The following is a 21,779-nucleotide window of genomic DNA, read 5'->3' as shown; positions in this document are numbered from 1 at the left end:
TGTACATGTACAAATATCAAAGTTTTTTTAGGACTTGGGTTGTAGAAGTTATGATTTGTTATATTTTGGTCAGTAACTTTGCAAGGGAGCATGTCAATGTCCCAAGTAATGCCTCATTTTGAAGACAGTATTACTCCTTACAACATGGTAAAAGAACTGTGTCTGTATGCTGGAGACATATGCATATATCACAGTTTGTTTAGTTTTGTAGGATTATGAAAATTATACATTTCCAATATTTCTTATTATTATGCCCATATCTTTGCAAGAGAGCATGGAGACAACAGAAATTATGTATCATTTTGAAGCTGACATTGAGGCACACAACTTGTACACTGATATGTAGTCTCTCTTTGTTACAGGTGATGCAATATGCTTTATCAGTTGTGATACGTATAATATTAATCATATTTCTGTGAATATCTCAGTAAAGGAGCATCACACAGTAATGGTTAAGGTATCATTTTCAAGCAGACATTCATACAAACAAATTAATTGCAAATTGTATGGGTCTGCATGATACATTTACCAAGATATTGTGATTTGTTGTACCAGAAAGGTAAAAAATATGCACATTATCAGCATTCCTTGACAAATATTTAATAATGACTTAGATATGCACGCTCAACATTTACACTGTTGGAAAGGACAGTGTCTGCTGAACAACTTTCATGTTTATATTTTTAGTCTAACTCTTATGGTTGCAGAGTTATTTACTTTTGTTTTCTGTATGGTATTACAAATGGATTATCTGAAAATGAGCTCAGGCTGCACTGTTGTTCCTATGGTGGAAGTAAACAGGCAACATTTTCTGAGTTGCTCCGGAGTGAATGAGTTAAAAAAAAGTTCTATTGATCCGATGTTGTCTGCTCTGTCTGGATTCAAACTGTGGGACTTCAGAACTGACACTGTCCATTTCTAAAGTTTTTAGTCCATCTTGGCTTTACCTCCCCACTAACCACTATCCTAAAGGGTAAGGGAAGAAAGATCTCACCAGTCCTACACAAGGTTCTTGACAAAAATCGAATCACTAAGCAGAGCCAAAAGACTGAGCTGCAGACACAAATGGTGAAAAAATAGGGGTCTACTTCATATGACTGAAATTTCATTTGGCCGAGACCATAATACCGAATTTTCAAAATACTGAAAACTTATTTGAATGTCATTATCCTGAATTGTAAGCCATAGACATGATGCGGGTTTCCCTTCTACTGTGACTTGCTTGGGATAAAAAGAATTACTGTAACTTATAGTGCTGATTGTCAGAGTACTACTAGTCATGTAGAAAGTAGTGTTGTAATGTTTTTTTATGGGAAGTATCTCAAGTAATATGGCGGATGTTTTGTGGTTCCTAGTAGGAGTGGCAGCATGTAGACTACTATAAGGTAAGTAAAAGGTATATGCCCTTTTCCCAACTGTAGTGCAGTCTTAACGTTAGTATATATAGTTAGAGAGGTGTGGGGGGCATAGCCCCCCACATTGGGGGGCGTGGGGGCATAGCCCTCCAACTAGTTTGGTTTTATATTGTCCGTTTTTTTAAGAGGGTATGTAAATAGTTTTTAAGTTCTGGAAAGAGTTAGTCATTGGTTTTGTAAGTGTGCATGTCTATGGTTTACAGATTAGTATTTTGAACTTTAGCATTGTAAGGTTTCAGTATTATGAGTTTCAGTAAAGTGAGTTTTTAGTATTTTGAAAATTAGGTATTTTGGTCTCAGTCAAATGAAAGTTAGTCAAATGCAATTGCAGTCATGTGAAATAGACCCCAAAATAGACCTGGGGAGTTGATGGAGGAGTGGGGAGTTAGGGGTATGGGAGGCAGCTAAAGATAGACTAAAGGCTTTAGAACTGGCTGGTGTCGGATCCAAAGTCCCACAGGTTGAACCAGATGGGGAAAGACAGCACAGCTGTATTGTTATGCTGAGTACATAACTTTCACTTATGTTAAGTATGTGAAGAAATTAGACACTATTATTTGTGCTAGCACATCTGGCTGAGTTTCTGTACATAATTTTAAATTAACCGGTTGTATTGTATACTAGAATGACTAGCTATGATATTGTAAATAAGTTCTTGTATGTTGATTTATAATCTGTTTGTATAGAATGTTTTAAAGACTTGAACAGTGTCCTTTTGCATTTCTAATTGCTCATGTTTGTGAAGAGAGATTCTAAAGGCAAACTGTCTCAGATTTAGCTTGTCAGCAGATGAAGTTATTGGAATGTTGACAGTTGCTATGTGATGCTGTCAGAAGCTGAAAGACAGGAAGGAACTTTTAGAAAACAGCTGTGGGTTAATTTTCAAAATATGAAATGAAAATTAGAACTGCAACAGTTGACAAGCTAGTCTATAAAAGAGCCTGCTGAGTAGTCAGTTACAGTTGTCACTTGTTCACAGATGTACTCACCAAGAACTGTAAGCTTGCATTTGCTCTGTTGTAGTAATTTAGTTTAGATCAAGGACCTTGTTCTGTAGTCAGACAGGAAAATTATAACTGATCAGTTAGATGAGCTAGAGTTTTTCTACATGTTGGATTTCTATCCTACAGTATTGACTTCATTTTCCTGGTGCTTGAGCTCTGTTTATTGGAAATTACCGTTTTATATTTTTAATCATTTTGTTCAATGTTAAATATTTTTATTAACTTACATTGTGGCTGGACAGTCATTGTTTTGTTTAGTGATTTGAGAGTCCTTATACTTTCTTTGATAATTCCCAGGGCCACTCCGAAAACCTGGCTGTTTAGCTCATTTGCTACTATTTGTTTTAATATTTAATTTTCATAATTGAACACCACTTTAGCAGAGCATGAAGACACTCTGATTGGTGGCAGCATTACCGTATTATTTTGGGGAAGTGACACAGCTGGAAATCTGTGTCAGGCTTTCCCAGAAGTGTTTGGATGTGTGAGATTTAATTTATTGAAGTGTGAGTGTATCAGAGGTCTTAAACTGGAACACATTGCTCTAAGTGTGTAATAAGGAGTTACAGTAGGGGTGGAACAAAGTATACAGTCCAGTCCCAGGCTATAGAGTGTGTTCCTGTTGTGCTCTTAGAGGAAAATTGTGAAATATCACTCTTGTTTAAGTGACAGTCTCACATTGGAGTCAGTAGTGAGGATTGAAGCTCCTTAGTTACTGACCCATGATAGCGGGAGATGTCACATTATTTGTTGGCAGTTCAGTGGGATATTATCTAGATGTCACAAATTACATAACTTTTGTTTAAAGCTCTGCCATTTACAGTTCTTTCTTAGGATGCCCCTTGACCTTTGATGTTATGGCAGGTTTCAGATTGCTTAAATTAGCCAGCATTTAAAATTTTGCTAAATTACTAATCTATACATTGTTACAGTGCACCAGAGAAAACAATGAACTGTCAGAATCTTATTAATGTTATGATCTTCATTCCCTGCTTCTGCAAGGCTTTTTTATATGTCTGCCATGATGTAATTTTCGAGTGGTCTCGGCTGTCATTACAGGAAGTGTAGTAATGCTGGCTAACTCATAGCTATAAACAAAGCAGCTGTTCTGGCCAAAAAGGTAGAATACAGGACTTGTACCACTAGTATATTTTAGTACTTCATTTTAAAATAAATTAAATCATTGGAGAATTGTACTAAGTCAATTTCCTAAGTGTGGAATTGCACTCTTAAGTATATGTTGTACTTGAGTATTGAAGTATAATTTCCCCCCAAAAAATAAGAACTGCTAAACAAGCATTATCTTTTGGGTTGCAGAATTATGGCACTTCAATTTTGAAGTCATGTACACTGATGAATCTTTTCATGTTACAATCATTTAAAGCCATTCCTAAGATTGAGATTCCTTTTTTTTAGGTGTGGGGACATAAATGGGCTGACCTGTCAGAACATGGATTTGGAGTGGCTGTGCTAAACAACTGCAAGTATGGATACTCCGTACATGAAAATGTCATGAGACTGTCATTGTAAGTAGTGCATTGAACTGATAGAAGTGTCTAGGGATGGTGTATTTGTACTACTTTCTGAGGACTCCCCCCTCAAATCTTTACAAGATTTTTTTAAAACTAGTCAGCAGAAGCTGCAAAATAAGTGGTATGTTTACCCCTGTGGCTTGAAGAGGTACAGTGTCATTTGTTTGAGAACTTCAAGAGTTAATGTCAAGTAGAAAAATGTATGTGATTCAAATATGTTAGAATGTTAAAGGCTTCACTATGTAAAAATAGAAAAATAATGCTCTGTTACTTGCTTGTGATGACTACAGAGATGACTATAGATTTTCTTTAAAACAGACCTTGTACTGAGATTCTTGTGCCACATGTAGTTTATTGACTTACTGCAGTTTTGACTATGGTTATGACACAGGTGAGCCAGTTTTGGAAAGCACCACTGGTGCTGAATGGCAGATATGGAAATGTGATTGCGTAGTGAGGACCTGCTCTCTCATTTTGGTAAAAGGGAGAGGGTTATGCTGATGTAGTCCTATACTATGGGAGAGGCTGGGGAAATTGCACCTGCATCAGTCTGCAAATTAGAATTGTGTAAAATTGATGCTATGGTTTCCTGGAAACTGATGGACATAAGAGCATGTTGGTCATCTGGTAGACACCATTGCATGCTTGTCTAGCATTCAGTGGGGAGCTGTCTAGATAGGGAAAGTTAGCCTTTTTATATAACTTCCAGCAGCAGTAGATGTCTATACTGGTGATATTATTTGGTAGGTTGTTCCATAGTTTAGCTATGGCATAAGAAGAGAGATACTCGCCAGTTTACTGTCAACAATATTTTATTGTCCCTGACTTCACATTGCATATTGGATTTGTACAGAACAGTCTGCCTAGGAATCTTATTTTCCATAAGCAGGACATGAGATACAACACAAGAACTGTGCTTGACTGCAGGTATAATGTGCACAAGCAAACTCCATTCCAACTAGTATAGCATAGGTTCTTAACAAGAGTAGCAGAAATCCCAGCTCTTTATCAAAATCAGTTTTATTATTTTTATTATGTCCAGTTTAACTACAAATTATGAGTGGAAGCTGAATATTATTTCTAATTATAATATTTTTAAATTTTTTGGCCCAACATAACATCATTTTACACAGAAAAACTAATTGCATTGGAAACCTGAGGCCCACTCTCATTCTAAATATAGAAATGATCTAAATCTTAAAATTCAGTCAGTTTTTTTAATGTGGTAATGTGCATTCAGTGATGTACTATAAAGTTATTGGTTCTTTTGTAGTAGTTCTAGAGCAGATGAATCATCAAACATGTAATTGGCAACCTTGTAAGTTTGTTTTACTCTCTGCTGAATTGCTGGTAGTGAGTGTATATTTCATTTTTTGTTACAAGAGTCAGTTTTTGCCCTTTGTGGTCTAAAGAAAGCAACCTCTTGTACTTTCAAAATCAGTCCATAAGCAGCTGAAACATTTACTCTCAGTCTATAGTTTAGGGAGTGGTTTATACTGAAAAAATGCATTATCTATGCCCTGACATCAGAGAACTAAATACTAAAAAAGAAGTACCCCAAGATTGATCCCTGAGGGACTCCACTAGTAATGACCCTTTTGGATGAGAACATGACACTGCACTAATAGATGGGGTTCTATTAGTAAGCCAGTTTATAGGTTTATGCTATCCAACAGGTTACATACACAAGGGCTTACATTTAGTTTGATTTGCTTGTAGACAGTGCCAGAATGTGGGATCCTGTTAGAGGCCTTTGGCAAGTTGAGGTTAGTGATGTGTATGGATTTGCCTTCATCAAATGCATCAATGACTTATTCAAAGAAGTCCACAATGTTTATGAGACAAGATCTACCATTATTGAACTTAGATTGGTCTGAGTGAAGGGATTGTAGACACCAGTGCCCTAGTTTATAAGTTCTATAACTATGAATTATTTTGCCTTACAGATATGGCTGGTTAGGCTTATTGATTTGTAGTTACCAAGGTCAGTAATGGGTCCTTTCTTGTGGTGTTGGGGATGACTACAGTAGTTCTTCACACTTTGGGTATGAATCTAGGAGGGAGGATGTAACTGTGCAAGTAAAATGCCTTTTCCAAATGCATTTTTATCTTCAGTAGAGACATAAGATTGGCTATTTTTTAAATTGCTGTTGCATTGTAATAGTTCCACTGCACAGAGAAAGACAGATACGTGTTTTCATTTCTTTATCTGATTTTAAATTTATTTTGACAGGTGTATCTGCTTTAGCTAAGGTCTTTACGCTTATATTAGTGGTTCCAGTACATAGTTGCACTGTATTTTTGCTGTTTTAAGTGGTCTGACTGTTGTTATTCAGCCGTGGTTTCATTCTTGTGTACTGGAGCATTTCCAGGCTAGTCTTCTCATAGCTAAGGGTCTAATTGTTTTCCCTTCCACCCACACTGTTGTGTTTTTACACCCAGACCGTCTATTGTTCTTGTTCTTTATGATAATTTGACAACATATTTCCCTCCCTCTCCCCATTTATTGGCTGTTGACCGTAAACAAATTAAGTACCATTTTGCAAAGTCCCTCCCTTTAAACTACTTAACAGGCTAAAATTGCTTAATATTGAGTCTACTCATCTTGCTTGCACTATTTTAACTATAACTAGTTGGCTGGTTCTTGCTGGTGGCAGAAGAAGGTTTCGAGGCTAATTGTTTTCTATTGAAATTTACCTACTCTGTAGCAAGTCCACCCATAGATTATTCTAAAACCAAACTCCAAGCAGTTATCATTAGTTACCCCTGCTCCCAGAGTCATTCCTGTCGGTATTATGGACCATCACTTCCCCACAACTTCTCTAGCCAGGCTAATTGAGATGGGTAATTTTTAATTTTTTTTATTTGGTTTTAAAACAGTAGATAAGCAAATAAATTATAAAACAAACAATTAGCTATTTACATAGGTCCACAGCTGATCAATACATCAAAGTTATACATATCAACAATTAATATTTTTCAAGCAAGTCTAAGTTTAAGTCAGGATTTATATGAATGTGTAATATTAGAAGTTCTGATCTTTATAGTATGCAATTCACCACTGCACATACTTTTTGCCATGCTAATAAATTCAACACTAGAGGGGGTAACTTTATGTTTCCAATGTTTAATAATTACTTTTATGGCTATAGCAAGAATAGACCAAAGAAGAGAAACTTGGTTTTTGGAATTATCTCAGGAATTGGGGCATTAAATAAAAATAAAAATTTAGAAATAATATATCTATCTGACCATAGAACTTGGATAAAGTTATTAATTTTGTTCCAAAAAGGAGAGATGACTTCACATTCATATACCATATGCATCTAGCCAGCTATTATTACAGAATAATTTTTTTGCAATATAATGACAATGTCATTTTATCTGTAGATTTTCATGTATTCTTCAGAGAAGTCTTCATTATTAATTTTTGAGGTATAGTTCCAATAGGAATTGTCTAAATAGCTGAAATCTAACGTAAGAATTTTATACATTCGTGACAAATATGATTTATTTTTCACTGCATTATTATTATTTGTTAATTTCAATAATTTGGGGAATGATTTCTTATCTACTTTAAATATATTATTTATCTCTGTGTTCATAGAGTCTCTAAATATTTGTAAAACTAACTAATTCTCAGAATCTTGTACTTGGACCTTAAATTTTCAACAATATATATATATACATATATATATATATATATATCAGTACCATTTAAGAAGTTATGAGTTTCTAAGCAGTCATTTGTATATACAATTGGAAACATGGAAAATATTACATCTTTAATACAATGGTTAGAATATGTGAACTTCTTGAAAGAGGAAATTATGTTATTTAAATAGGGAATTTGAGAAGAGGGTGCAATTCCATTTATGCAAATATCTTTTAATAACTAGATAAAACTATTAGGGATTATTTGTTTATGACTGGTTGTGATATATTTGTTATTTACTAATAATCTTTCTTGATGTATTTGTTTCCATTTTGAATCATAAGATGAATTTATCCACAATGCTGTAACTTTTATAATCGTTGAAGTAGCATATAATTGAATATCGTGGAATCCTATTCCACCATTATCCCAACATTTTCTGTGTCAATCAAAGGAAACTCTTGGCTTATTAAGATGTCAAAAAATGTAAGTAGTATATTATTTATCTTCTTCATCATTTTTTTTGGTGGAAATAGTACTAAAGATTGTAAGAAAAACAGTATTTTAGGGAGAATTACCATCTTAATAAGCATTAATCATTCTTCTTTGGTAAAGAAGAATTTGTTCAATTTGTGACTAAACTTAAAATTTTATCAACAACCTGTTGAAAGTTTATTTGTATCATTTCTTTACTATTAGGCATAATAGTTATACCAAGGTATTTCATTTGATTGCTATTCCCAATTTATTTTTTTTATTAATAATGTACTTGTATTATGATTAAATCTTAAGTTAGAGATTTCTTCAAACTGACTCATTGAACTAATTATATGCTCTAATGAATTTTCTATATTTCCTATTGTTAGTAAAATATCATCAGCAAAGAGATGAATCTTTAGTTCAAAATCTTCTTTTATTTTGATACAATTAATGTTCTTATTTGTTTTAATACTAGTAGCAAAGGGTCCTATAGCTAATGCAAAAAGTAAAGGTGATAATGGACACCCTTGTTTTGGGCCTTTTTGTAATTTAAAGGAATTAGAAATAAAAACATATTTTAACATAAGCACAAGAGTTGTTGTGTAACTTAGAATTTAAAGCAATTAGCTCAGGTGTGAAATTGTACACTTTAAGTGTTTTAAACAGGTATGACCAATTAACTGAATCAAAAGTCTTATCTAAATCGAGACTAATGATAATTATTTTTTATTTTTATTTGCATAGTCTATTAATGTATGTATTCTTATTATGTTATCCTTTGTCTATTTAAAATAAACCCAGTTTGGTCATTGTTAATTAGTTTAAGTATAAGTAGATTAATCCTGTTAGCTAAAATGGACATGAACATCTTTTAGTCCACATTTAAAAATGAAATGGGTTTGTATGATGAACACTTTGTAGGAACCTTATCTTATTTTAAAATAGGTGATATAAGGGAATATTCCCATGATGAGGGAACTTTAGCAGTTGTTTTTTAACTCTCTACAAACCTTATCTAATGTTTTAACTGTGTCATCCAGTAGTATTTTATATAGTTGTGGTATAAGGCCATCCAAGCATGGTGGCTTATTATTTTTTAACTTTTTTGTTTGATTTTTTATTTCTGTTAAAGTGTGTGCTTTATTAATTTTATTTGTTCATTTGTTATTTTATTATTTATATTTTCCCTTAGAAAAGTTTCAGCTGTATCATTATCTATAGTATTATTATTTATATTTTCATAAAATATTTTAAATCCATTGAGAACACCTTTAATAATTGTACTTTTTATTATTTATGTTTATATTTATTTCTTTGATATGATTTAATTTTATTCATTTTCTTTGATCTAAGAGCAAGTTTATGCAAACTTAAAGGATTTATTGAATATGCCTGAAGTTTAAGTTTTTTCAGGTTTATTGAAACTTTATGGTTTAGAACTTCACTATATTTTGTGTTTTTAAGTTTTTAAGTTCAGACTGACTGATAGTGTCATTTGGTTTTAGATTTAACTTTAGTGTATCTATTTTGGCCTGTAGTATATTCAGTTTGTTGTTCCATTCTCTTGTTTTACTTATATACCAGCTTGTAACTCTTTCATTTAAGTAAGCAGGTAGTGAATTCCACAGAACAATGTCAAGTACTAAATTTTTGATCTATTTAACATACTAATCCTTGAATCCTTTTATTTTAATAATGTACACTGGTAATCTCCTGTGATGTATTAAATTGTCAGTTTTTAAAAATAATATTAAAGATTATAGCATTATGGTCCAGTAATGGGCATGAAGCTATTGAAAGTTCTCTGGTATGTGATAACAGATTGTTTGAGACAAAAAATATCAATATTTGTGTTCCATATTTATGTGAATAATGGGTAAATTGAAGTGAGTTTATTTTCCTTAGGTCATGTATATCATATATATCCTTTAAATTTATTAGCTTTACAAAATTTGTTAAGTGTTTGGCTGAAGATGTGATTCTCAGCTTTCTAGCCACAGTGGAATCTTTGATAAAATACAATTAAAATCACCAGCCATTATATTAATTATATTGTATTATATTACTTATATTATATTTTATATTGTAATTATTATACATTATATTATATTGTTAGTATTAATAGGCTATAGTGTCTAAGTAATATTTTGCATCTTTAGCTCCAACCCCTAGAATCCAATACGAGTTCATCTCAATGTGTATGATTTTCTGTTCCATCAGTTATAACAATGCTTAATATACCATTTTTACCAACACGGGTATCTTTTACTTTAGGTATTACTGTTGAGTTCTTCCATAAAATGAGGGTGCCTCTTCTTTTAGCTCAAAAGCCAGACTCTGCTAAAATCAGTTAATTATTTAATGAAAGTTTATTTACATACTTATTAAGTAAATGTGTTTTCTGTAGAAATGCTATTTGAGCTTTATATAATTGCAGGTATTTGAACTGACGTCTCTTCTTTACTGAATTATTCAGTCCATTAATATTAAAATATATGCATTTAAACTCAGACATTTATATAAAAGAGAAAAAAACATGTATGTTGAAATCACATTTATGTACAGAACATAATATATACTTTATATATAACCATATGAAATCTTCAGCTATGGACAATTTGAAACAAACCTTAAAACATTGTACCATGGAATAACTTATTCCTAGTTTGTTGTTAAAGACAAATTACTTCTCTAACACTCCATTACACTAGCAATGCTTAGCTCATGCTTCTGATTCATAGTAATGTGTCTCTTATTTTTAGTATGCATCATCTTAAAAAGGCCCTTCAGTGAATTATTATGCACAAGAACAGCTAAATAAGTGTTCAGAATCTTTATTATAAGTTGACCAAACTGAATATCTCTACAGTTATCTTTTCCTGTACCTTGCATTATCTCCCTAGTCTAATATAGGGAGGAAGTTAGTTATTTTCATATTTATTGATTTGTAGTTCAGATGATTTTATATTTGTTCTATTTTACTTACTATTTGTAAAGTTGCAAAGGATCATAAGTTCATAAATTAGTACTAGGCTAACTGTCCTTTTGAGGGTTATTCCAAGCCCATCCAGTTACCCCATATGAAAATCGAACCTTGCACCTAACGCCTATAATTTGAAGACCTTAACCATATCAATATTCTTTAACCATATACATATTTACTTATTCTGATCTCTTTCTGTTTTTGTTTGTGTACTTTGTCTTATACTATTACTATATTCCTAGGTTCTGTATTTTAGCTGTAGTCCTAGTGTAGAGTTTCATATAATAGAACGTTTATATTTACCCGTATATATTTCATACTCTTTAATCAAGTACTACTGTTTGAATCAGTCCTATGTTTTCCTTAACTGTTGTGTCTAATAGTAACTGAACAAACATCTGAAAAATCTTCCCTTTTAAGATTCAAACTATCCATAATAAATTATCATTTAAAAGAGACAATAACCGGGAAACACAATCCTGATTTTTTTTTTTTCAGAAGTGTCATTCTATAGGCTAGTATATAAACTCTCCTTTTGGCATACTGTAAGCATTCAGAACTATTTAATAAATGACAGTGGTTTAGAATGAAATTCCCTTTCTTTTGGTTATTATCTAATTTGTATTCTTTGACATCTTAGCATATGATTCAAAATATTATGATTATTTACTTTTAGACAGGAAGAAGTAACCTGGACAGTTCTTAGAATTTTCAGAACTCCCACAGCTTCACAAAAGTGCTCATGATTCTAATTAAGCTGCTTAAAGCTGGTCTTCATAACAAGGGCCTGCAAGTGAACAGTTTATCAGCTACAGTTCACACAAAAACACTCACAAGTGAATCCAAGTCACCTCTACATTATACATCAATCCCTCAAACCTTTCCAAACCACTAATCAATAAAATACATTTCAAAGTACTTTAACCACTAAAACGATATTGTCTTTAAAGAAATAACATTTAATAATTCAGTAAGCACTATTTGTATGAGATGCTTAATATAAAGCAGACTGTCATTTTTTAAAGGAGGCATAGAATATAAACTTGTATTAAAAGAATGACAGTTATATGTAATCCAGGTTTAACTTGTAAAAGTGTGAATGTTACTTTATTTGATAACATTCCAATAATAACTGTTATATGTGTAACAAACTATATTTTTTATACTTTGTTTATAACATAGTATAATTTTCCTGGGTGTTATTGCATGTCAAGTATACTATCAATAGCAAGTGGTTTAGAGTGCAATTCACTGTCTTTTGGTTATTATCTAAAAAGAAGTTATGTACTCACTATAACGTTCCATCTGTGTTGTCTATTTTTATTCTTCCTCAACTAATGGGTTTGGATCCGATCCCGCGGTTCTGACTCTGCCAGTGCTAAAGCTTGTGGCAATCAAAAATCTCTCAAGCATTGTCCTTACCCATAATGCACCAACCCTAAGTATCTCAGATCTTGTTTGCTGACTTCAGAAGAAACGAAATATTTAAAGTGAATTAGGAAGAGGACTACATCTGGAGCTCATTATAAAGGACAGTGATGTCCTGTAACTACTCATTCTTCCAGAAGCTTATACAGGATGGGAATTGGTGGGTGGGGAGTTGAGGAAGAATGAAAATGGACAACACAGATGGAACGTTATGGTGAGTACATCATTTCTTTATCTGATGTTGTCAATTTTCATTCTATCCTCAACTGATGGGACAGATTCCCCAGCTACCTAAAATCCGGGGTAGACTCAAGAAAGGATATTCCTGAGCACCATTTAACCAAATGTTGCTGTACCTCTTCAGGCCAGATCCAATTTGTAATGGGTAATAAAGGTATGTGGAGTTGCCCAAGTTGCTGCTGCACATATAAAATGCATGGACATTCTGGATTGAAACACACAAGAGGTGGCCATAGACCTAGCTGAATGGGCTTGTAGTGTTTTTGGTAGAGTATGCCCAGTTTGTTATAAACAAATTAAATACAATCAGTTGGTCACCAAGAAAATGTAACTTTGGTAACTGGTTTTCCCAATTTTCTTACGCAAATGAAACAAACGGTCAGTTTTTCTGAAATCTTTTGCTCTATGTAGGTAAAAACGTAATTGTCTGTGGACATCCAATAAATGTAACGTATTCACTTTTGTTACCAGAGTTAGGAAAGAATACTGGTAAATTAAAGTACTGATTGATATTAGATTCTTACACCACCTTAGGAAAAAAAAAGTTGCATTAGTCCATAGTGAAACTCTATCCTTATTAAAAATAAAGTATGGTGGTTTAGAGGACAGTGCTTGAATCTCAGAAATTAATCTGGCAGAGGTAATAGCTACCAGAGAAATGGTCTTCCAAGAAAAGTATTTCATTTCACATGTAGCTGCTGGTTCGAAGGGGGATTAAGTTAGAGCCTGCAGTGCCAGATTCATGTCCCAAGGGGGAATAGTTCTTTAAAAGATGGTCTGAGAAGAAGAGTGCATTTGAGGAAGGCTTTGCAATGCTCAGTTTATAAGATTCTACAGTAGAACCATCAAAACCAATGTGAAAATTTGATATCGCTGCTAACTGAACTTTAACTGTAAATGTAGTAGCTCCTTCTTTAAAAAGAGTGTCAAAATTCAAGGATGGTATGTACTGGGGCTGAAATGGGATCAATATTATTTTGATAAGCCCAGTAAACAAACCTCTTCCATTTGCTGGAATAGTTTTCTGGTAGATGGTTTATGGGAAGATAAAAGTGTATGATGGACAGGAGAAGAAAGCTTATAGTAGGTTGTCTGGCTATTAATGGAAATGGAGAAGGCAGGCAGTCACCCTTAGGTTGGCTATGTATGGATGGTTCATGCTTGTCGAGTCCAGAATCTAGGCTGTCTAGGAGGTCTGGAGATGGGTCCGGAATCTAAGGTTGGTGAAGCAAGTGAGGCCAAAGGAAGGAGAATCAAATCTGTTGAGGCCAGTAAGGTGTAATGAGGATGAATTTGCTCTTCATGGTAGCTTTCTGTAGGAATTTGGAAATCAATGGGATTAGTTGATAGGCATAAAGTAGACCGGGAGGCCAATTGTGAAGTAGAGCATCCCTCTTTGATTCCCCCTGAGGGGGGATTATGGCAAAGTAGCTGCTGCATCTGTTTAGGGAAGAGGCAAAAAGATTGCAGCAAGGCTGGCCCCACTGACAGAAAATCATTTCCATCCTGTTGTTGTTGAAGGACTATTCATGGGATAAAAGAATGCACCTGCTCAGTTTGTCTGCTATCACAAATCGAATCCCTCAGAATGTTTTAAGAAAAAAAAAAACAGAAATGTAGACTTATAACAAATGACTGATTACCATGTCTTTTACTAAAAGTGGCAAACGAGATCAGAGGTGCTTAAAGCTGATGCATTATAGGTAAGGGACAAGCTGTAGAGTTTTTGGTTGCCACGAGCTTTAGCAATGGCCGAGTAGGGTCCAAAGGATCAGATCTGAACCCATCAGCTGAAGGTAGAATGAAAATTGACATCATCAGATCTTGTATTCTTTGACATCTTAGCATACAATTCAAAATATTATAATTATCTACTTTTAGACAGGAAGAAGTAATCTGGACAATTCTTAGAATTTTCAGAACACCCGCAGCATCAGAAAAGTGCTTATAACTCTAACGTGTTTCAGGCTGGTTTTCATGATGAGGGTTTGAAAATGAACAGTCCATCAGTTACAATTCACACAAAAATGCTCGCAAATGAATCGAAGCTATGTCCACACCACACATCAATCTCCAAACCACTAAAAAAAACCCCCAAAAAATCTCAAAGTATCCCAACCAATAAAAAGCCATTGCACTCAAAAAAAATAACATTTAATGATTCAGCAAACACTATTTGTATGAGACATTTAATCTAAAGTAGACTGTCATTTTTTTTTAAAGGAGAGACGGCATATAAATTTGCATTAAAAGAATGATAGTTATGTGTGATACAGGTTTAACTCGTAAAAGTGTGAATGTTACTCTGATTATTTGATATCATTCCAATAGTAACTTTTATACATGTAAAAAGCTGTTCTTATACTTTGTTTATAACATAGCACGTCTTTCTTGGGTGCTGTTGCATGTTAAGTATACTATCAGTAGCATGCTACTGTACCATTTTAAGAACCCAGAATTCAACTTAACATGCCTCTATAGTGTCATTTGTTGCATCTTGTATTATGTTTAATAATACATTACTCAACTATGCTAAGATATCAGAAAGTGTGCCACCCAACATAAGTTTCATCATAACAATTAACTTTTAATAAAATGAGTAGTTTTACCTTTTAAACTCTAAATGAAAATAAGTGGCTTTAATTTCATATATAGCTAAAAAAAAAACATACCATTTTAAAAAGGGAACTAGTAACCATTTGAAATAGGGAAAGAAAGAAAGAAATGATTTACCTTGTAAAAAGTAATGTTTAGCACCTGTTCATAGGTATTCAAGCACTTCTTTAAATTAATAAGAATTCATAACCATGAAATACATTGATTTTCATCTGTCCTTCAGTTTTTTACTGTTTTTTGTCTTTTATTAACCAACTATCTCTTGTTGCATTTCTCTATGAATAAGTTGCTAGATTCCAGTCCATTTCTTCTGTTTATTCTAGGATTTTATTTTTCTGTGTAAAGTCCATTGCATCTTTCAAAGTGTTAAAAATGTTAGTCCATTGCATCTTCCAAGGTGTTAAAAATCTTCTTTCCTTCTGGAAGGTGAATCTTTATTTTTGCTGGAAACAAGATTTGCGCTTTAATATTGTTTTTCTTTAATCTTTTAATAAGTGGTACACATGCTTTTCTCTTTGACATCAGTAATGTTGAATAGTCATTGTCAAATCTTAATAGTATTTTCTTTCATTTAATTGATATTTTGTCCTTGCAGCTTTTAAGACTAAATCCTTGTCTTGACTTGAGAAAAATCTTATGATCACTGACCTTGATGAAGGTGTTTTTTTCAAAGATGAGTTAGAAAGTGATCTATGTGCTCTTTTGATGCCAAAAGATAAAGCTTCAGGCATGTTCAGAGTTTTAGGCAGACAAGTATTAAGGAATTGAATCATGCTGTCTCCCTCTTCTTTTTCAGGAATCCTTCTAGATCTGTTCTCTAAGTCTTCTATTTCTTCCTGGAATAAGTTATTTTGTTTCAGAAGAAATTCAGTGTTCTCATTTTCAAGTAATCTTCCATCAAAATCAGACATTGCCTCTTTTATACTCGAGATTTGTGATGACTGTTGTTTGAGAGATTCACTCCGCACTTTAACTTGATTTTTACATTCCGCTTTAAAATTGCCCGTTTTGGTTTCTAATTTAACTATCTTTACAGATAACTCACTGATGTTACTTAGTACACCCTGTATGTCTTTTCTCATAGTACTGTCCTGTACAATGGGCTTAGAGTGGCTAATTCTGAGACAATTAGCTTTTTCTAGTTTTCTCAACAGGAAAAAGCAGTTAAAATAGTTGCAAATTTATTATTTTTTGTAGTAAATCTTTCAGCAGATGCTCAACTATAAATCCATCATGTTTTGAAATGTTCTGAGTTTTTTTGTAAAAATCATGTCAGAGATGTTAAAATGAAGCAGAGCTCAAAAAAACTGTGCTGTTAATTTCTCACTATATTGACCATGCCCCCTTCAGATGGATATTTGGAGACATTGTAAGAATTGTCTCATGCTGTCTGACGATCATCTATTACTCAAACAGCATAACACAGTGTTTGAGAGATGTACACATACAATATCCTTGGAGGCAAAAATCTCACGCACAAGAAACTCAAGACACCAGAATTATCAGCAGTACACCACGCATCACACCTCTCCAATTCCATCATGATACACATAATCCATTATATTCAGAGGTTCTACAGATTTACTTGCCTAAATCTCTAAGGCCTCCAAAACACAATACAGGCACAGAGCACACTCAGCATATTAAGCCTACTTCCTCACATAGCACAAGGAGTCCTGAAGACACAAATGCTGAGCCTGTAAGGCAGGGATTCATTTCGGAATCTCGAAATTCCGAAACATGGAATCTCATATGATCAAAACCATATGGTTGATGTTTCGGAATATCAAAAGTCCGAAACAACCCTCCCTCTCCCAAAAAAAATTACTTAAACATTTATGCAGGGGAGCAAGCCCCCCTGCACCCCCCACACCCCCACTACTTAAATATACTAACTCCGAGATCGCACTGCAATGATGAAAAGGGAAATCTCCAATTCTGCACTGTATGCAGATCTACATTCATAATTTCGAAATTCTGAAACTTCGATCATATGGTCTCGACCATATGAAATTCGAGATTTCAGAATTTCGACATTCTGAACGGAACCTGTAAGGCAGGCTTCAACCCAAGCAAAATTCTTGTTAAATGTGACTCAACTGTAAGGCATACAGGTGTGCCTCTTACCAGAATGAGCAAATGAAGTGTGACATTTAGTTGGTTGTCTGGTGCCAGGATCCATCAGATTATGCATGCCCTCAAATCCTTCTTCCCCAACTCCATCTCACACATACTATCTTAAATCAATCCTCCCACTGTCCTGCCCTTACGGACCTCATCACTCTGTAGTGTCCTTAGGTCAACCTACGCAGCACAAACCTACACCTCTTAGATATCTGCAAACCCAATAAAAATCTTGGCAAACTTTTATAGAGTCAGTCCATCACCAATGCCTAGAACAGACTTCCCCTTTCTCTGAGAACAAACAGCAACTTCTTAACTTCAAAGAACTTATTTACTAATTCCTGGACCTGTCCTTGTCCCACCTAAACTACACCCTCTCAGCTCTCACACTTTACCACAACTACTCATTTAAGGGCTTTATGATATTCTACCAACCTTGAATTTCTTTCTGATGGTAATTAAGTAAAATCTAACATTTTATATTCTATTTTGTATACTTAATATGTACCATGGCTGTTTAACCCCTCAATATCACTCTTGTATTCTAACATGTTCAGTTATAAGCTGTATTTTGTTTCTCCTGTGTATATATACACTTGTATGTTAATTTTGTATGATGTTTTGTGTTTTTATTTGTTTATCTGTGGAGTTTTTCTCCTCTGGTCTCTGCTGAAAAGGGGCTCTGCAGCCCATTCAGACTAACCCGGTTAACAAATGTCAAATAAATAAATAAAATAAAATAAGTCCTTGAACAACAAGTACTAGTATGACTCTGTCATAGTTCATGCCAGTGACCTGAGGTGTACCTCTCTGTATTATAAGAGAGACATCATTGTGCTCTCAGACTTTGTGTTCAAGGCAGCTATGAGCCTATTATTGAGCAGCATTCTGCCTTCTCCAAGGATGATGGCGCGATATGAGCAACAAATAATTGACTTCAATAATTGGCTTAATTTTTGGTGTCAATTATAGGGGGTCCAGTATTTGTTAGCCTGGGAGTATATGGTTGACAGACCACGCTGCTTCGCTAGGGATGGTCTGCATCTGTCCCCTTTAGGCTTCCAATTATTGGCAAATACATTGTCCACCCCCTAGTGCCTTTTTATAGACAGTGCCAACCTGATACACCTACCAACATAAAGAAACAAGCAAAAGAAAATATGGATGTGTTACTGATCAATATTAGGAGCCTGAACAAGAATCTCCATTCCTTACAAGCCCTTCTTACTCTGGAAGACACTGATGTCTGAGGAGTGACTGAGTCATGGTTTAAAATAAGGGAGAGCACTCCATCTGTGCAGGGCTGTAACACCTTTAACACTTTTAGATCAGCTACTGTACATGAGGAGAAAAAAGATGGAGGTGTATCAGTCTACATCCAGAAGAGACGTACATCAAACCTGGTAAAGCAGCATGATGCACTATAGCATCTTCATGTCCAAATAACCATAAGAAAGGTCCCATACCATATATTAGTTAGCTACAGAACCCCCTGTATGACAAAAGAAACCCACACTGCCTATTCACAGAAACCAGAATCTCTCAGTATTAAACTCAGTATCATTTTCCTAGATGATCTAAACTATCCAGCTATAGACTGGAAACCTACACCACCACTAGTGCACAAGCAGCGATATACCTGGACTTTGTCAATACAAAAGCCCTGGAATAATTAGTCAGAGTACCCACTAAGGGAAATAACATCTTCGTTCTTGCCCTTAATAACATGGGAGTATCTTGCACCATACCTTGTGTATCTTCATCACTTGTTAAGTCTAACCATAAAGCAGTCTCCTTAGAAATAAAACTGAAACCAGAGATCCATTATGCAGAAATATACACCACCACACTATACCAGGATGTAAACAGCTGAATAGATGCAGCTGTACCCTTTAGGAACAAGCACAGGGCAAGCCTCAGAAACAGACCACATGATGGAACTATAATATCAACAAGCATTATAATAAAGAATTTTGACCAAAGGTAAGAAGACTAATTCCCAGAATGTTAGAGCTCTTGTCACTGAAATAAACAATGAACTCAGGAGTTTAATAAAATCCACCAAAGCCAACTTTTAGGCTAAAATAGTTACCCAAGCAAAGGCAATCACAAGGCATTTTTTAGTCAGCAATGCACTGAGATGACTGTAAATGGTGTTACCTACACTGAGGCTGAAGATATAGAGAACCTACTGGTTGATGAATTTATCCCTGACTTTACTCCTGTCACCCCTCCATCTGCTCCTCAAGGTATACCTGAAACTGGCTCGCCTCCAGCTGTCAAACAAGACCAAGTTTTGAAAGTGCTATCAAAAGCTAAAAATACTGTATCTCTTGGTCCTGACAATATCCCTAGATGCATCTTAAATAGCTTGAAGCACCATTTAACCACACTGCTAACAGCACTGTTCAATCTCAGTCTCCATACAGTTTTTTTACTAAGGGAATGGAGAACAGCTACAGGCATTCCCCTGCTTAAGGGAAGACCTTCCACAGACCCAGTCAGTTACAGACCTGTAAGTTTGGCTAGCCTCATATGCAAAGCCATAGAAAGACTTATGAAATTAATCATTCAGGAGATGGGTCTAGTGTTTGGAAATTCCCTATCTCAGTTTGTATTCGTCAAAGGCAGGTCATGCTTACTCAACCTGGTGGATTTTTTAAAAATGTCACCAAAGCAATGGACAAAGGCTAAATGGTACAGACCATATACCTGAACCGTGACAAGGCTTTTGTCACAATTCCCCACTCAGGCGTAATAGAAAAGCTAAATAAACTGGGAATAAACCTTTGTGTTACCCGCTAGGTTGCCAACTGGCTCATAGGTAGGACACAGCTAATCAAAATAAGGGAAATTACCTCCACAAAGAGACCAGTCACAAGTGAAGTCTCCCAGGGCTCTGTGGGACCTCTCCTGTTTGGTATCCACTTTTCTGAAGTAAAAGCCAACACCAAAGGGCTATTGGCTGTCTAAAGTTGCAGGTGACTGTAAGCTAGCAGCAGTCATTGAATCCTCAAATGACTTAGCCATTCTGCAGGAAGATTTGTCTCAAATAACTGATGTCAAAAACATGGTCTGAAACTAAATGCCCAAAAAATGCATTATTGTATCCTCTGGGAAGTCATCTACCCAACACCTCTAAGAGTTTACCCTATTCAAGATTTGGGAACTTACGTGGATATTGATCTAAATTTTGGCCTGTTGTAAGAAAGTCCTTCGATATTGCACAGCTTATAACCAAAGAGATTGTGTCTAGGTCTGGGGGTGTCCTTGACCTCTGTACTCAGCCCTCAGTAGGCCAATTATTGAATGTAATGTCCCCTTTGGCATCTTTCCCTCCAGACACATGTAACAACTGGAATGCCCACAGAGATACCTTTCTAAAAGGCTACAAGGCCTAAACAACATGTATTGCATCAACCAACTCAAAGCCTTGTTACTATACTCTGTATCCTACAGACTGAGAAGAGGTCACCTGTGTCTAGTATACAAGGCATCTTCCCACCCATTACTGATGGATTTACTGCACACCAGCAAGTCAGATGGCAGAAGAAATACTCAGTCTGGGAATCTAAACCTCTTCTGCAACATCAACAGAACGATTTGGAGGGGCAGGAATATTTCACAGAAGATAAACTCTGTTGTGGAACAGACTCCCTTTTTACATAACACAAAGGTAATTTTCAAGTACAACTTGGATCTTTGGATGGAAAACAAAAAAATTACTACAGGACTGCTCCTGGTACTACTAATGGACAGAGGCAGCTGCTAAATGGATGGAAAACAGAAAATTTATCCTTGGACTGTCCCCTGTACTACTAATGCTTTATAACATGCATTGGTCACTTCAAATTGTTATAATCTCAGTTATTCTTATTAGGGGTAATATATAATTACTGACCATGGGATGGGTAAGGCTGATCTACAACTAAATGGGATAGGTCATTTCGAGCACAAAAAGGGAAATAAGCTTAAAACGGTCCACAAAGGCAGCTAGCCTTGTACTTGTCTATGAACATATAATGGGATCATTTTCTGGCCAAGAAAAGAGTTTTGTTAACTTTGGGTTTCATCCTGTTTAAATGGTAAATTAAGCTTAATTGGGGATCCAGCCAGATTCCAAAGTAGTGAAAGTGGTTCGTATATTTAATGGGGTGTAGGTTGTTTTGTAGCTTTTGACACATACAGTGTTCTTTTAGTATTGAAAAGTATGGTTTTAGTTTTGTTTAGGTAGAGGAGGAGGTTCACATTATATAGCCAAGAAGAAAGTAGCTTTAGGTCATTGTCAGATTCGGTTTTGAT

The 21,779-nt window shown here is 34.8% G+C and overlaps 1 protein-coding gene across 1 annotated transcript in view; it reads left to right on the top strand.

Annotated features, from left to right (window-relative positions):
* Nucleotides 1–21,779, top strand: part of MAN2C1 (mannosidase alpha class 2C member 1) — a 1,630,015-nt gene that overhangs the window by 1,478,216 nt on the left and 130,020 nt on the right. Inside the window, exon 22 of the mRNA XM_044077185.1 lies at nucleotides 3,836–3,945. Within this exon, the coding sequence (XP_043933120.1) occupies nucleotides 3,836–3,945 (110 nt within the window). The remainder of the gene's footprint in view (nucleotides 1–3,835; nucleotides 3,946–21,779) is intronic.

Source organism: Protopterus annectens, chromosome 7.part0, assembly GCF_019279795.1.
Source record: "Protopterus annectens isolate FY-2018-M chromosome 7.part0, PAN1.0, whole genome shotgun sequence".
NCBI lineage: Eukaryota > Metazoa > Chordata > Ceratodontiformes > Protopteridae > Protopterus > Protopterus annectens.
Note: the sequence above shows the minus strand (reverse complement) of the source record. Positions and strands in the feature narration are given on the sequence as shown.